The 18,531-nt window shown below is 36.0% G+C and overlaps 1 protein-coding gene and 1 long non-coding RNA gene across 3 annotated transcripts; one reads left to right on the forward strand and one right to left on the reverse strand.

The window, feature by feature from the left end:
- Nucleotides 1-707: 707 nt before the first annotated feature.
- Nucleotides 708-2,935, reverse strand: LOC109210294. Its single transcript, XR_002065519.1, has 3 exons — nt 2,659-2,935; nt 1,383-1,572; nt 708-727 (listed from the first exon to the last, which is right to left on the reverse strand). It is a non-coding gene; the product is annotated as an uncharacterized LOC109210294 (long non-coding RNA).
- A 609-nt stretch (nt 2,936-3,544) lies between these two features.
- On the forward strand, nt 3,545-10,434 carry LOC109210295 (protein EMBRYONIC FLOWER 1-like). Of its 2 annotated transcripts, none has more exons than XM_019373697.1 (7): nt 3,545-3,729; nt 4,813-5,003; nt 5,656-6,068; nt 6,178-6,285; nt 6,371-7,749; nt 8,568-9,540; nt 9,670-10,434. In XM_019373697.1, the coding sequence occupies exons 2-7, from the start codon at nt 4,837-4,839 to the stop codon at nt 10,101-10,103; spliced, it is 3,474 nt and encodes a 1,157-aa protein (XP_019229242.1). In that variant the 5' UTR covers nt 3,545-3,729; nt 4,813-4,836; the 3' UTR covers nt 10,104-10,434. The 2 variants fall into 2 exon arrangements, with proteins under 2 accessions (XP_019229242.1, XP_019229243.1); XM_019373698.1 differs by having other exon boundaries at nt 9,694-10,434.
- Nucleotides 10,435-18,531: the final 8,097 nt, after the last annotated feature.

Genomic DNA, 18,531 nt, shown 5'->3' on the forward strand with positions numbered 1-18,531 from the left:
CAGAGAGAGATTGTGCTGAAACCAAAAGAGCTCTGGTTAATTTAAAATTGACGATCAATTAACACATATCCAAAAATAATGCTATAGAATTACCTGGGCTCTTTGTATCTATTTCTTGACTTGAGTGTTTCTTTAGATATTGCTACCTCAATGTTGGATATCCCGTCACATTTCTAACTTTTCCTGAACCAGTTCTGTTGCCTGAAAAGCAATAAGGATTATAAACACGTCGGCAGAAATTATTATCATCCTAAATGAAAAAAATACCCAAAAATATGAGCCATAGTAAATGACTTATTAAAGAATATACCAGCTGCAATAGCTTTGTCTTCAACTACAGTGCGCCTAATTCCTGTGTTCGGTTTACATAAGAAGTCATAGCCACACACTGGTATTGGGAGAATCATCGATAATAGCTTTGTTTCTGTCACTTTTTTCGTGAAGTTAACTCATGCTTTGTTCTCCGGCAATACATTTGCCATAGCACTAGTAGAACCATGTTTGCAGAGATCAATCACTTCTTGCTGCTTGAAGAAAGGATCTCCACTATCTTCTCCTGCACTTTCTGTGCCAATCTCGTGAATGCAATTTTTGCATCGCCACAACCTAAATTTGGGAACATCTAGAGGAGGAAGCTGCTCCTCAGAAGTAGTACTGCAGTCACTGCTTGATGCGAAAGGTGAACAAATTTTCCTGTCCCTTTTTCTTCATCTCAGCAACATATCCACTGTATGCAGAATAAGAATGTAGTCAAGAAGATATCCACCGAAAGAGATCAGACTATAGAAATCGTACTATAAGCCACAGAGAACATAGGAGTTGGCTAAAAAGACTTGGCAGCAATAAACTCATTGAAAGACGAAAATCCCAAGTGATTGTTTGGTTTTTACTCAATCTGAGCTTGTAAAGAGCTACCGCGCGAAGAAAAAGTTCAACATACACTACAGTTAATGTGACATGTGCCACTGCACGATTCATCCATCTTTAAATTTCTAACATATTAGTAAAACCAACTATAGATCTTCACAAAACTTTCCACACTATCCGATGTGTACGAACGAGTACACATTTTATCAACACGGATAGTAAGTGTATTTCATGAGCTTTTCCGTCACTTTTCTATGCAAAAGAAGACAAGGCAACTCATATGAATCCTGAGTATAGCATACTGTTCTTTGTTTACTGAACCAACATCTGCTATCAGACGCTTAGTCTATTCGTCTATACAATAACGGAGTAACCATAAGGTGACCATCATTATGCAACACAAAAGAATCGGCTTCTAAATCAAGTCAACAACGAAGATAGCATAACAGAAAGGTAAAAACAGAAACTTCATAAGCAAACATAACAAGACAAAACTGTACAGATTAGAGACTCACCGTATTGAAAAATGCTGGCAGTTCCCTTCCTCTTTCTTCGGCATAGGAATATCAAGGTCTATAGATATTGATTCAATTTGTATGACCGATCCGAGGATTTCGACACAGAAGTATTGATATCGCTTGCTTGAGAAGTTCCTTTCACTGCTATGATACTTTTCTCCATGTAAAAGGGAGAACAACTAAAAGCCTAAAAAAAGAAAAATTAGGTCAGATACTCAAAGAGAAAGTACTTCAAACAGTTATGATTATTCAGAAGAAGATATTTATCAGGTAGACAAAATGTATCTTGCCTTTTGCATCTGCAGTACTACTGAAATACATATGGGCCTTTATGTGTTTGTGTACACTTAAAAGATTGGAACTTTATCATCAAATCATGCTTAAGGTACTTAATTAAGGAGCATACATGAAACAACTCAAGCCAGATACCACAAAAATCTTAGTTCATAAAAAACCAACAGGCAGTGCCAGATAATAATAGTAAGAGTTTAACTATTATATCAGGTCACCAAAAGATAACTATACGTCACTCGATAAAAAAGAAGAAGTAGCAATATGGAAAATAAGGTAAGTTACCGACTACCATAGGTTAAAATACACCAATAGTATAAACATTATTTGTACTGTTAGTGTAATAAGTTAAACTGTAGCATAATTACCATGTCGAATATCCATGAACATGACTCAATTTAGGGAATAACACACTGCAATTTCTAATTGAACACATGCTAGAAACCCTAATCTAAAGGACAACAAAATTCAATCTTTTCCCATCAACTATTTTAAAATCAACATGCATTATATTATAAGAATACATATAACAAGGTCAATTATTTATGGTCATTCTAGGGTTTCTGCAAAATGCTAGAATTAATGATACTTCACTCCCCATTTATAAGACTTAGACTAAAAGCTAAAAAAGAGAAAAACTTTATCATCAGCTCCACAGTTCACATAAAATTATACCTAAATCTAACAAATTAATTAGGGTTTTGCTAATACCCAATTATCTCGATAATCTAAGCATAAGACTAAAAGCAAATCGAAAGCTACAACCATAATAAGCATAGTAAAAGAAGACGAGGAAAAATAAATAAACCAACCAAATAAACAAAAAGGGAAAAAAAGAACTAAAATACTTAAAACGTACGGGAATCATTTCATGTCCAAAGAATTAGCTAAAAAAATCGCGTAAAAAACAAAACCCAGATATCAAATCACCTTAAATCAAAAACCCAATAATCAGAAACTAAAGAAAATTTAAAAAACTTACCTTTCTCCTAAATCGAAAGCTCAGATCAGAAAAAACCCAGAACTATTTTTTTCCACGGATGATAATAAAGCGACTATCTTTATAAAGAAGAAGCTGAACTGAAGCCAATTGTACAATTTTCTTGAAATGATTTTTAGAAAAATGAGAAGAATTGAGAGTGCGAAATGAAAGCGAAACCCTTTTTAGGTTTATTTTTGCTTTGAGATGAAGCTGTAGAGAGAGAATAGGAAAGAAGAGTGAGTGTTGAGGTTTTTTTAAAGTTTTTAACTTTTTATCTAAATCTGATTCTTGAAATTTGCATGTGTAACAGACAAAGGAGAGTGAAAGAGACTGACCAATGGGAATTTGACAGCTATGCTAAATTTTTGAAACCCTAGTAAGAAAGAGTCTGACGCGTGTGGTATACGCGCCGGGAGTTAAGGTAGGGTTAGTGGGTGAGTGTCCTTGTCTGAGGACAGATGCCACGCACTTAGGAGTGATACGAGTGGTCCATGTTGACGCGGCCACGTTGGCGCGTGGTTACCGAGGAAGAACCCTAATGTTTTTTTCTTTTTTTGGGGGGGGGGGGGGGTGTGAGCTGGGGGTAAAAAAGGAGGGGGGGGGGGGGGGGGGGGGGGGGGGGGGGGGGGGAGGGGGGGGGAGGAATAATTTCCTTAAGGACACACTGTGTATTCAGTGACTCGATTTGTCCTACAACGTTTTTAAAAAAAAAATTGAAGTTCGAATAATATTTTCAGAATTTGTTTCTACTTTCTGTTTCCCTTTTACAGAAAGATTACTGTTTTATTTATTTACAGCAATACAGATTGATAACATATATGTCCCAAAATGCGCGGTATGTTTTCTTACTATAATTTTTTATCTAAATAAACCAAACAATTATGAATAAAAAGGGTTTCGCTTTCATTTCGCACTCTCAATTCTTCTCATTTTTCTAAAAATCATTTCAAGAAAATTGTACAATTGGCTTCAGTTCAGCTTCTTCTTTATAAAGATAGTCGCTTTATTATCATCCGTGGAAAAAAATAGTTCTGGGTTTTTTCTGATCTGAGCTTTCGATTTAGGAGAAAGGTAAGTTTTTTAAATTTTCTTTAGTTTCTGATTATTGGGTTTTTGATTTAAGGTGATTTGATATCTGGGTTTTGTTTTTTACGCGATTTTTTAGCTAATTCTTTGGACATGAAATGATTCCCGTACGTTTTAAGTATTTTAGTTCTTTTTTTCCCTTTTTGTTTATTTGGTTGGTTTATTTATTTTCCTCGTCTTCTTTTACTATGCTTATTATGGTTGTAGCTTTCGATTTGCTTTTAGTCTTATGCTTAGATTATCGAGATAATTGGGTATTAGCAAAACCCTAATTAATTTGTTAGATTTAGGTATAATTTTATGTGAACTGTGGAGCTGATGATAAAGTTTTTCTCTTTTTAGCTTTTTAGTCTAAGTCTATAAATGGGGAGTGAAGTATCATTAATTCTAGCATTTTGCAGAAACCCTAGAATGACCATAAATAATTGACCTTGTTATATGTATTCTTATAATATAATGCATGTTGATTTTAAAATAGTTGATGGGAAAAGATTGAATTTTGTTGTCCTTTAGATTAGGGTTTCTAGCATGTGTTCAATTAGAAATTGCAGTGTGTTATTCCCTAAATTGAGTCATGTCATGGATATTCGACATGGTAATTATGCTACAGTTTAACTTATATACACTAACAGTACAAATAATGTTTATACTATTGGTGTATTTTAACCTATGGTAGTCGGTAACTTACCTTATTTTCCATATTGCTACTTCTTCTTTTTTATCGAGTGACGTATAGTTATCTTTTGGTGACCTGATATAATAGTTAAACTCTTACTATTATTATCTGGCACTGCCTGTTGGTTTTTTATGAACTAAGATTTTTGTGGTATCTGGCTTGAGTTGTTTCATGTATGCTCCTTAATTAAGTACCTTAAGCATGATTTGATGATAAAGTTCCAATCTTTTAAGTGTACACAAACACATAAAGGCCCATATGTATTTCAGTAGTACTGCAGATGCAAAAGGCAAGATACATTTTGTCTACCTGATAAATATCTTCTTCTGAATAATCATAACTGTTTGAAGTACTTTCTCTTTGAGTATCTGACCTAATTTTTCTTTTTTTAGGCTTTTAGTTGTTCTCCCTTTTACATGGAGAAAAGTATCATAGCAGTGAAAGGAACTTCTCAAGCAAGCGATATCAATACTTCTGTGTCGAAATCCTCGGGATCGGTCATACAAATTGAATCAATATCTATAGACCTTGATATTCCTATGCCGAAGAAAGAGGAAGGGAACTGCCAGCATTTTTCAATACGGTGAGTCTCTAATCTGTACAGTTTGTCTTGTTATGTTTGCTTATGAAGTTTCTGTTTTACCTTTCTGTTATGCTATCTTCGTTGTTGACTTGATTTAGAAGCCGATTCTTTTGTGTTGCATAATGATGGTCACCTTATGGTTACTCCGTTATTGTATAGACGAATAGACTAAGCGTCTGATAGCAGATGTTGGTTCAGTAAACAAGAACAGTACTGCTATACTCAGGATTCATATGAGTTGCCTTGTCTTCTTTTGCATAGAAAAGTGACGGAAAAGCTCATGAAATACACTTACTATCCGTGGTTGATAAATGTGTACTCGTTCGTACACATCGGATAGTGTGGAAAGTTTTGTGAAGATCTATAGTTGGTTTTACTAATATGTTAGAAATTTAAAGATGGATGAATCGTGCAGTGGCACATGTCACATTAACTGTAGTGTATGTTGAACTTTTTCTTCGCGGGTAGCTCTTTCACAAGCTCAGGATTGAGTAAAACCAAACAATCACTTGGGATTTTGTCTTTCAATGAGTTTATGCTGCCAAGTCTTTTTAGCCAACTCCTATGTTCTCTGTGGCTTATAGTACGATTTCTATAGTCTGATCTCTTTCGGTGGATATCTTCTTGACTACATTTCTTATTCTGCATACAGTGGATATGTTGCTGAGATGAGAAAAAGGGACAGGAAAATTTGTTCACCTTTCGCATCAAGCAGTGACTGCAGTACTACTTCTGAGGAGCAGCTTCCTCCTCTAGATGTTCCCAAATTTAGGTGGTGGCGATGCAAAAATTGCATTCACGAGATTGGCACAGAAAGTGCAGGAGAAGATAGTGAGATCCTTTCTTCAAGCAGCAGAAGTAGATTGATCTCTGCAAACATGGCTTCTACTAGTGCTATGGCAAATGTATTGCCGGAGACAAAGCATGAGTTAACTTCACGAAAAAGTGACAGAAACAAAGCTATTATCGATGATTCTCCCAATACCAGTGGTGGCTATGACTTCTTATGTAAACCGAACACAGGAATTAGGCGCACTGTAGTTGAAGACAAAGCTATTGCAGCTGGTATATTCTTTAATAAGTCATTTACTATGGCTCATATTTTGGGTATTTTTTTTCATTTAGGATGATAATAATTTCTGCCGACGTGTTTATAATCCTTATTGCTTTTCAGGCAACAGAACTGGTTCAGGAAAAGTTAGAAATGTGACGGGATATCCAACTATTGAGGTAGCAATATCTAAAGAACACTCAAGTCAAGAAATAGATACAAAGAGCCCAGGTAATTCTATAGCATTATTTTTTGGATATGTGTTAATTGATCGTCAATTTTAAATTAACCAGAGCTCTTTTGGTTTCCAAAACAGCTGCTAATCTCTCAAACAACAGCATACGAGTTGCAATCTCTGACTCAACCCTGTCAGCGGGTAAAATTGTTTCTCATAGAAATCTCCACATAAGTGCGGATGATGTAAGTGCTGATATTAGTCCAGAGAAAGAAATGGATTCTCCAAATGATGGACTGAGCAAAGCCTCTATGGCTTTCAAGGGATATGATGTACCAGGTAGCAACGGTAAAGCTCTTGAAACTAGCAAGACGAAACTAAGTAGGCTACCTTCCCTTGAATTGAGAGATTATGATGAAACATCTTCAAGAAGTGACATAATTTTGGCTGAAAAAAGACAGTGTGATTTGTACAATCATATTCCAAACGATCTACCACGTCGAAAAACTCGAAAGGTGCGTCTGTTGACTGATATATTGGGTGGACAAGTCAATTTGGAGACTAGGCATGCCAAGGCAGAGCGTACACCATCGAGTACGACGCCCTCTGTGCCTTCTGAGCTAGATACAGTTGGTGCTCCTAAGGATAAGGGATCCTTTCAGAAGAAGAGGAAGTTGTCTCAAGAAGATGACAGCAATCTGTCGGAGATGAGCATACAATGTAACGTGGCTAAAAGGGTCAGGTCCTTTCATGAAATTGATGATTCACGTTCATATGAGAAGGAATCTGATGGAGAAGGTATACCGAGTGGCACCAAAAATCTGCGAATTAAGCATAGAAATGGTATAAATAAAAAGAAAAACAAGCAGCTTCGACCTGTCGATGGATATTCTCCTGAAATGCCCTGGCAGGATACAACCATGGAAGATTGTGGTTCAAAGGGATATGGTGCTGTGAATAGCTTCGTTCATTCTGCGCAAAGGGATGGGAAATTTGAACCTCATTTAAGGAGTAGTTATCAGTCATTGGTAGGAACAGACAGAGACTCTGATTTGTGTTGGAACAGTAATAAGTTTCCTGAAGTTGGACGTGTTCCGTCAACTCTTATGCATCCGGACAATAATTTCCCGGGGGAAAGTTCAACCAGGAGGAAAAATCTCATGCCTGTGACTACTGATATGGAAATGGTGACCTCTCAGCCAACGCATGAATTATCTGACAAAGTAAGGCTAGACCTGTCTTTGAACAGCTTCAATCATGCTGAGAATGATATTACCCAAAGCAGAAATATGACAAACTGGCCATTCATTCTGCAGAAGGGCAATAAGAGTAGTGATCCTCGAGGGAAAGATAATACTCTTGTCGAACAGTCCAATGTGCCTAAATCAGGTCAATCTTCAAGGAAAGGAGTGATATATGACCTCAACCAGGGAATTTCCCAGACATCATCAATGTGGCAAGAGATTCAAAACTCTCCAATTCTTCTTCAGAAGGGGAACCTTCATGTTCCCGATATAATGGTACTGGTTTATTTCTGTGACTTACTTGAGCCTCCCTTTTGTTTGCAATGGCTTTGTTTCCTCCCCCTCCCCTCCCCTCCATTATTTCCAAGGATCTATATCAAATGGAAAACATTGCTTTTCTTTGGTGGCTCAGGCTATAAAGTAAAGCTTACTTTTTGAATTTCTCGAGTATAGTTTTTCTTTACATGTGACTGCCTGCAGAGAAATTTGTCATTGCCTTCAAATTCAATGCTACTTCATTCAGATTTATATGATGGAAAAGCAAAAAATATTATTAATAAACTAGCAATGATGTCTTAAATAGACTTGATATCCATTTTGTAGAAAGACCAAGTCTTTTATTAGGCAAACGAAAAAAAGGAAAGATTTTTTCCTTCGTCTATTGCATATCAGATTGATTATTTTGATCTGCCAAATCGGATTGAGGGAGGTTGACAGGCTTCTGTCTCGAACTTGTTCTTGATATCTTAGAAGACTGCCAATTTGATGAAAGAACATCAAACGTCAAAATGTTAAGAAATGATATTCACTTTAGACAGCTACTTCTCGCTTTTCTTTTAATTTATTTTTATGTTCTTAAACTACTGAAGTGACTACCTGAATATCCTCTCTGGATATCCATAGACAAAATCAAAAAGAAAATATCATTATGTTTACGGGTATGGTTATGCTTAATACTTCTCTATAAGTGCGACTTCTTGTTCTATCTTTGTGGTGTTTCATGAATGTTGTAGAGTAAGTCAATGCAACTTATTAGCACAAACTTTAAGTTAAGTGCTTGTAGTCAGAGAAGTCACAGAGATTTGCCTTTGCAGGAAATCCCTCACCGGCATAACAAAGAAAATCTTAATGAATTCCTAGAGCGTTCAGATGTAATTAAGCATCAAAGAAATCAACACTCTGAGAAGGCTTTAGAACGAGGGTTGTCAGATGATATACCAATGGAAATTGTGGAGCTAATGGCGAAGAACCAGTACGAGAGGGGTCTTACTGAGACCAAAACCAAATGCATTATTGAAAGAACTGATGGTATCGCAAGGCCGCATACTGAGATACATGAGAGTGAAGCAATGACATGGTCACGTCCTGGTGTAATTAGTTTCCATCCAGCTAATGCGAAAACAAACACTGATGTTGGAGCAAGCAGAGGAAGCACCCTCCAATTCTCTCATGTTAAGAGGAACCACCTCGGGATGGCCCAGGTTGAAAGACTGCCGGTCAAACTGTTTGGTACTTTTCCACAAACTCAACAAGAATTATCTAGTGGAGGGCAAGGTTCTGATATGCCTGCCATGCATATCAGATCCGGTTTTCAGCGTGGTGAAGAAGCAAACCCTCTATGGTTTTCAACTGTGCAGAACACACCGTTAGGACATGGAATTGCACAGAAATCCATTGGTCAGCCAAATGACAAAATGATTCAGAAAGGGAGGACTATCAGCGACATAAAGAGTGGTGATGTGAGAATGCAGAATGAGCCTCATCTTCTTTTACCCAAATCAGGAGGCAATGCCGATTTGAACGTGAAAAGTATGGCGTCTTTAGATCCTTATAATAACGAGGCAATCCCAGCTATGCAGTTACTCAGCCTTATGGATCGAAGGATGCCACCATCAACTCCTCCTTTCAATCTGGATGCAAACAAGCTCCGGGAGAAACCTTTTTCTCCGTGCAGTTATCACCCGAGGTTTCATATGGATGGTAAGCAGAGTATTCTCAACGGGTCATATTTATCACATCATCAGTTGAAGGACTCTACCGGGGTATACGCTGGTGGTTATTACGCAGGTTAGAGCTCAAGATTATCTTCTTTTTTTTACTTTCTTAGAATATTTTCATCTTCATTTCCTGTACATTAATTGGTTCACCATCACTCCGTGTGTAAATGAAGCAAACTCTAATAAGCTGAGTTTACAGATCAAATATCTTTCAAGTCTCCAGGACAAGAGAAATCAAGAAAATCTCATGCACCTTCTCGTTGTGGTGGAAGCAAATCGGAGAGATTTGTGTCTTCAAATGGACTGCTAAGCATGACTCAACATTCTTATCCTGAGAAGGATGAGCAAAACAGAATCCTTGGCACATCAAGTTCTCGGGTGCTTCCGCTGCAGGATCATAATGCTTCAAAACTCTTTGACTTGGAGGGCAAGAGTAATGCCAGAGCTATATTGCCAGTCAACGGAAGTAACATTTGCAGCCTTAACCGAAACCCTGCTGAATTTAGCGTTCCAGAAGAAGGGAACCCCTTCACCAGGAGTGTAAAGGATCCAAGAATTGGGAAGAAGCGAAAGCAGCGGAGAATTACAAAGGAAAAAGAAGGGAGACTACCATCATTAGGCCGTGCATTGTGAATGCCACCAATTACCTATCTTTGTTTGCTGTGGAGACTCAATTCTGCTGAAAGCATACCTCCTAATTATACTCGGGTATATCAGCTTTTCTTATGGTTCCTGAGATTCATAGGACATGGTTAATGCTGGTTGGTTTCCCAGCATATCCTTTCATTTACTATACCAGCTAAAATTTTAAAGGTAAAACACTCTATGATAATAAAAAATGTATCAAAATGCTCAGAGACTTTGAATAGAGTTATACTCTGGAGACAAACTTGAACTGATTCTGGATCTTGATCCAGCTTACAGGCATGGTGAATTCTAGATATATAACTTGTGTGTTGTTGTGCTTCTGTTGTCAAAATAAATAAGCTTAATATGTGTGTCTTTTGTATGTTCCAAGCATGTTGAACAGAGACAATATGAGATAAAATCATGAGCTTGTGCTCCTCAATTTTAAAATGGTACCTTCTATTTTCTGGTATATATTCTGTTTTTCTCTTTTAATTTTCATATAGCCGACTCTAACTAGCGTGAGATTAGATGATGGTTGCAAGCTTGTAGCTTTTATAATATGCAGTTGGATACTCTTGGATGGTTTTTCCTTCAAAATTCTTAAAAAGGGCAGTCCGGTGCACTAAGCCTCCGCTATGCGCGGGGTCCTGGAAAGAGCCGGGGCACAAGGGTCTATTGTATGCAGCATTACCCTGCATTTCTGCAAGAGGTTGTTTCCATAGCTCGAACCCGTGACCTCCTGGTCACATGGCAACAACTTTACCAGTTATGTCAATTTCGCTGGCCATACACTTCCAATTTCACAGTAATGCTAATGCGGAGGCTTATTACTTGGAACATTTGTTCCTTGTAATTAACTCAGTTGAAACACTTTGATGGTGGTGGTCTCTTAAATTTTTCTTGTTAATTAGAATAACAAACATTCAAAGGTAAATATTATATAGGGAAAATTTCACTTTTGATCCCTCGATTATTGGTAAATTCTAATTTTGGTCCTTGTGTACATATATTACCTTGAATTTAGTAAAATATGTGTTTTTGGTCCTTTACATAGAACATAAGTCACATTTAGATTTTTTATTAGAATTATATTACCATCATACTGCATAGTGTAACACCACAAATTAACATACCACATGGGTATTTAATCAATTTAACAGTTAATAATTCGTTAATTTGTGAAGATTCTGTATCAGAAGGATGAAAGTGCATTTTAATTAATTAAAGATTAAATGTGCTTAACCAGATACATAAGGACCAAATCATAATTTATCCATACCAGGAACGAAAAGCATAAATTTCCCTAATATATATAGATGTTCAGAAATTTCTCAACTTTCTTTGAGACAATATTTTTGTTAAGAAAAAAAACACTTACCTGGGTATTTAATTATTATAGTAGAAGTTTATGTATACTAGATTGATCACAACACATTTATTTGCTTATTTTAATCATATAAAATCCAGATTTAGGGATGCACGAATCTAGCGTACATAAGATTAAAGAAATCTCTAAATATTGTAATTTCCAAAGAGCCCTTTTCTTGTTTAAAATAATTCTCAGAATATTTAATTATTTCTAGTAGAATCATTTCATATTTTAAATATGGTTGGTATATATATCTAGATATTGTAATTTCCAAAGAGCCCTTTTCTTGTTTAAAATAATTCTCAGAATATTTAATTGTTTCTAGTAGAATCATTTCATATTTTAAATATGGTTGGTATATATATATATATATATATATGTATATATATATATATATATATATTTCAAATCATTTCATTGTTTTTGGAGATCAAAGGAGTCGTAGAAAGGTACACAGAGCAAAACTTATTATATTTACATGAATTTTTTAGATTATCTTTGTAACGCTCTAAAATGTTTTACGTCATTTCATTTCATAAAATTTTGTAAATTTAGTGAATTTAAATTCTTAAATTATTTGAATTATAAATTATGGTATGATATTCTTGTTGTTAAACCAACTTCTTAATTACTATTACTTAATACTATTTTCTATATTATTATTATTTTTATTGAAAAAAATATCGTCAAAACAATTAATAAATGCGATGAGATGGATGAAATATCTTTACCGCTCCTAATTCGGGTTTAAATCTTAATAATTCGAGAAATATCTAGTCATAGTGCTAATTTAGATCAATCGACCAGTGGGTCTCGGATACCAACTAGTTAAACAATAACAATAATAATATATCAAATTACAATTTTACAAGTAGAGTCTTGAAAAATATAATGCATATGCAAATTTTTACCCTCACCTTGTACAAGTAGAATGTTATTTTCAATAGACCCTCGCCTCAAATAGTTAAACATAAAAATACAAAAGAAAAAAATAAATGAAGGGGTAAAGTATTTCTTAAGGGTCAAATTGGAATTAGTGAAATTTCAGAGTTTTAGACTTAATGTTGACAGCTCAACGTATGGGAACGAACATCCACGACGCTCGTTCTCTGCGCGTGTGTAGCTTGTAAGTGCGTACTGCTACGCGCGATCATGTGCGAGTCTGGCTAATTAATTTAGCTTTTTGTTTAAAAGTTGTGTTGGTTAAAGGACAACCTCAAGTTAGGGCAAACGTACGATACGCGGTAAGTGAGTCACGAATAAAGCAACTCACGTACTTCCCTACAAACAATAATTCCAGTTTTTAACTAAAGTAAGTATATTAATATAATTAAAAAAGGAAAAAGAAAAATAAATAAATAAAGAATTATTACTCTCTTCGTTAATTTATGTGAACCCATTTGACACTGCATGGTGTTTAAGAAAAGAGAGAAGACTTTTAAACTTGTGGGGTAAAATGAGGCACATATACGGTCAGATCTCTCTATAACAGCATCCATATATAATAACACTTCACTATAAAAGCCAAGCTTTTTCGGAACCAATTTTCATGTTATATTATAATATATGTTCTATATAACAACACTTCGCTATAAAAGGGCACTAAGCTCCCGCTATGCGCGGGATCCGGTGAAGGGCCGGACCACAAGGCCCATTGTACAGCCTTACCCTGCATTTCTGCACTTAGCTATAACATCCAAAAATATTCGAAACAAACGAGGTTGTTATAGAGAGGTTTGACTGTATTTTGCGTGGTTATAAATCATTGCATAAAGGTAAATTGTTTCCAAATAGGGAAAGAGGTTAATCTTTTTGGCACGAACTAAAAAAGAAATAAGTTCACATAAATTGAAACGGGAGGGTATAATTTAATGACTATCAAGGGTTTTGGTGGAATAGATAAGATATCTCTTTATTTTTAACCAGATGTATCGAATTCAAGTTTGAGAATAAAAAAATCTTAGTAAGAAGCACTTACGACGTATTCGAATTCCTTAGGTTCTCAATATAGATATCCAACATCGAGTGAAAAGAAAAAGTATCATTTAATGGGTTATAATATGTCAGTTATTTTATCTCATACTCCGCATAAGAAACTAAAATAGATTCATGTTATCCAATGGCAGACGCATGTGGTGGCAAGCGGGTTCAGATGAACCCGTTTCATCAAAAAAAATATTGTATATATGTATAAATTACGATTAAAGCTGCGTAAACTTTTTATAAATATTTTATTTGAACCCACTTGACAACTACTATATTACGATTAAAGTTACGTACTTCTAAGATTGAACTCCCTTGCACAAAATTTTGAGTCCGCCATTGATGTTATCGAGGGAAAAATGCTATACTTCTTTGTTGGAAAGCTGTATGTGGTTAAGTGGAACAATGTAAATAATTTATATGGTCGACCTTACTATATATGACTACTTATAATTATAATTAGGCTTTAAATATAACCTAATAGTATAAGACTTTGGAAGAACTAAATATATGTATTATCCAGAGCTAATTAGTAGTGTGTTTTCATGATATTATTATGCGATATTCAGGTTTGTAATACTAACGATCTTTTTCAGTTTTCCACTCGATATTCGGGATACACATTGGACCCTAATTAATTCGGGTAAGACCCATTAAAAGATGAAGCGAGTCCTATTAGAAATTTTTTCATTCACAGAGTTCGAAAGCGATATTTCTTATTTTTATTTATTAGGGATATGTTGGCACGAAAACCTGATACTAATAAGTTCTTCTTTCTTATTTTCTATCGTTTTAAAAATAAATCTGATGATCGTTGAACATTTAATATTTGTTTGATTCTGAAAGACCTGATGATGTTCAAATTAAATAGCTAAACAAGAAAGAATATATCTAAATTATTTTCCATATTTGTTTTGAAAAAATTAGGAATTATCTTCCATATAGGGGTATATATAGGATTACAATGAAATCACCTTTGTTGGAAAATTATAGTATTATATTAATAAGGTAAAATGATAATTCCTTTTTTGCTTATATATAAGTTACTGAATTCCCTTGGCAGAACAAATTTCTTTTTGAATTCTCGTACTTGAATTCCTGGCTTCAATGGTATTAAATTCATATGATCGCAAGAATATATTGTTGGGTTTTGTGAATGGGTGTGAATGAAAAATAGAAGAGACTTTTTTCGAATCGCACCGCTCAATCTCATTTTTCATTGTCTATAAATTTAGAGGTTTGTCCTTATTTTTCAAATATTGAAAATTCTAAAATTTCTCCCACTTTCTTTGCATTTTTCCCAAAACAAAATATAAGTGTCAAGTGTGATTTGTTTTACCGTATTGCACCGGCTGGAATACTAGGGTTTGAAGTACCGCTACACCAGTATGAGTAATCCGTTCTATCCTGGAGGAAATAATCCTAAACATTGGGTGCTAAGAGAGGATTAAATTCCTTAAAGACATACTGTGAATTTAATGGTGGCGAATTTAATTTTGTTCTTCCTATATGTATCTCTATTTCTATTTTACTTTGCCGAATTTTCTATTTTGAACACAGATTATTAACATATATTGCAAGACTACTGACTTCGATTTTGATGGATCAATCTTCACTTTTGTGCATGTCTGAAACAATTTGAGTGAGCTTTTAATTAGGATGATTGATTTTTTTCACTTTCATATAAATTATGGAAAAGAGATCCAAACTGTTGTTCATGCAATAGGCGGATCTACCATACAATTAATTAACGAATTCGGCAAAACCTAATAGATTTGGCACATAGTTTGTATTTGTGTTTAGATATTCACTCAACATATATAAATAATATATTCTGAATTTAGTAAATCGTCTTATTCTAAAATTCAAAACTCATACACTTAAAATTTCGATTTGCACGTCTCTAGGTCGTTTAGAACAAATAATTGCATTTTTTTTGTTAGAAACTTAAATATGACACTTTCCTTACCTACCTCGACTAATTAATAGTATGTTACGACCCGGATTTCCCACCATCGGGATCGTGATGACGCCTACTCATGGTAGCTAGGAAAGCCAACTTATTCACCTTTCGTTAATAAATAAAGCTGTTAACAATCTATAGCATCAATAAGAAATATGGAATTTAATAATAATAATAGCGGAAGTCTAATTTATAAGTCTGAATCAAAATGCGAAATTAGTCAACAATAGCCTCTACCCAAGATTTGGTGTCACGTTACTCACGAACTACTAAGAATAAACTAAATACAAAGGTCTGAAAGAAATATAACAGCTGTCTGTCTCGAAAACAATGAGGCAACAGTCAAAAGGAAACATAAAGAAGAGACGCCGGGCCTGCGGACGCCTGCAAGGCTACCTCAGTCTCGTGAATAGGAAAGTCTGCTCCCGAACTACTGCTGTTGCTGCTCCTCCAAACCTGGACCTGTGCAAAAATGCACAGAAGTGTAGCATCAGCACAACCGACCCCATGTGCTGGTAAGTGTCTAGCCTAACCCCGGCGAAGTAGTGACGAGGCTAGACTGGACATCACATAAACCTGTGCAGTTATAAATATACAACGGAAACAAAATACCAAACAACTAGTAGTAACATGGGAGGGGAAAACATGCTATGGGGAGATACAATATTAACAGCAATCCAGAGTAACAACTAAACAGCTTAGGTGCCCAATGAACAAAGAATCAATACTCAATTACAAACACATAGCCTCAATAACTGTTGCGGCGTGCAACCCGCTCCATAATTACTATTGTTGCGGCGTGCAACCCGCTCCATAATTACTATTGTTGCGGCGTGCAACCCGCTCCACAAATACTACTGTTGCGGCGTGCAACCCGACCCATATAATTTATCATGTATAATTGTTGCGGCGCGCAACCCGATCCTCACCTTTTACTGTTGCGGCGTGCAACCCGATCCTCAATACCATTTAACAGTCCGACTGCCCAAACAACAGACACGATTAAGGGGCATAAAAATAAGTAAATATTTGACAAACATCCCGGCAAAGGAACAACTAACAACGCTTTCTCTTTCTTACTTTTCTTATCTTATGATTCGCTCTACTATTTTGAGCCAACGCTCCAAGGAATCAAGTCATTTCGTATAATTTCAATATTCGTATCACAATTCGAGCCTATGCTCCCAGGAATCAAATGATCATGTTACCGTTCACATGTTATTCACAACATATAGAAATCCTCCCATAAACACGGAGTTCACAACCAAGTCATGATAATCACGTTATAAGGACTCACGGTCATGCTAGACTCCAATGTATAGATACTCGTCACCATGCCTATACATCGTACTCGATCACATAGCAATTAGCAACAAGACTCAACTCCTATTCCCTCAAGCTAGGGTTAAACCAAACACTTGCCTCAAAGCCTTGAAATCCACTTAATCCTCAACTATTGCTTTACCTCGCGGTTCCACCTCCAATTCGCTCGAATCTAATCACACATTGCTCAATTACTTTAATAAACATTATATGAATCAATTTGAATGCATAAAAAATGAGTTTTCCCAAGTTTTTCCCAAAAATTCCAAAATTGCCCCCGGGCCCACGTGGTCAAAACTCGAGGTTCGAACTAAAATCTGGTTACCCATTCCCCCACGAGTTCAAATATATAATTTGTTTTGAAATCGGACCTCAAATCGAGGTCCAACTCCCCAATTTATAGAAAACCTAGGTTCTACCCAAAAATCCCAATTTCACCCATGAAAATCTTTGATTTCAAGTGGAAAACATGTTTAATGATGTTAAAGATTGAAAGAATTGAGTAAAAATCAACTTACAAGTGATTTGGGATGAAGTTTGCTCTTGAAAATTCGCCTATGGTATTTGGATTTTGAAAGAATGGTGAAAAGTGGTGAAAATTCGACTAAGTATAAAATTTGCTGGGCCTCGGATATGGGAAATGCGACCAGAGGTTCGCATTTGCGAACAAAACAGGCGTGGGAATTGCGAACATTTTAGTTCGCATTTGCGAACTTGGGTCTGGAGGCCAGGTTTCGCATTTGCGAAAATTCGATCGCATTTGCGACCTGTGCGTAATTTCCCAGACCTCGCAATTGCGACTCGAAGCTCGCATTTGCGAGCTCACAATTGCGAGTCTCCCTTTCGCATTTGCGAAAACCACAGAAGCCAGCATACCAGTTTTCAAAAAAATGAGAAATGCAATCCGATGCCTATCCAAAACTCACCCGAGCCCTCGGGGCTCCAACCAACATGCACACAACCTCGAAAACATCCTACGGACTTGCTCGTGCGATCAAATCGCCAAAATAACATCATTTACATAGAATCAAGCCTCAAGGCACATGATTTTCCTTCTAAACTTCATAACCTTTCAAGCTTTGAACTCATAGTCCGAAACACGTCAAACGACGTCCGATTTCGGCCAAACTTTACAGAAAGCGCTTAACACATATTTAAGACTTGTACCGGGCGTCGGAACCAAAATACGAGCCCGATACCATAGTCTTTTAATCAATTTTCATTTCCATTTTCCTATAATTTCANAAGTATCATTTAATGGGTTATAATATGTCAGTTATTTTATCTCATACTCCGCATAAGAAACTAAAATAGATTCATGTTATCCAATGGCAGACGCATGTGGTGGCAAGCGGGTTCAGATGAACCCGTTTCATCAAAAAAAATATTGTATATATGTATAAATTACGATTAAAGCTGCGTAAACTTTTTATAAATATTTTATTTGAACCCACTTGACAACTACTATATTACGATTAAAGTTACGTACTTCTAAGATTGAACTCCCTTGCACAAAATTTTGAGTCCGCCATTGATGTTATCGAGGGCTATTCCCAAAACTTGTCCAAATGGGTCTACTGCAGCCGGTCCCTCAAACAAGGCATAACCCAGCATCGCCTGCCTACAGAGCCGGTGTCAGATATGCCTATCATTCAGGAGCAGAAGGGCACGACACAAATGATTGTTGGACATTGAAAAGGGTAGTGGAGAACTTAATAGAGCAAGGAAAGATAGTGCTGAGGGATGAGGATGTCCCAAACGTGACCATAATCCACTGCCAGCCCACAATAATG

Source organism: Nicotiana attenuata, unplaced genomic scaffold (genome assembly GCF_001879085.1).
Source record: "Nicotiana attenuata strain UT unplaced genomic scaffold, NIATTr2, whole genome shotgun sequence".
Classification (NCBI taxonomy): domain Eukaryota; kingdom Viridiplantae; phylum Streptophyta; class Magnoliopsida; order Solanales; family Solanaceae; genus Nicotiana; species Nicotiana attenuata.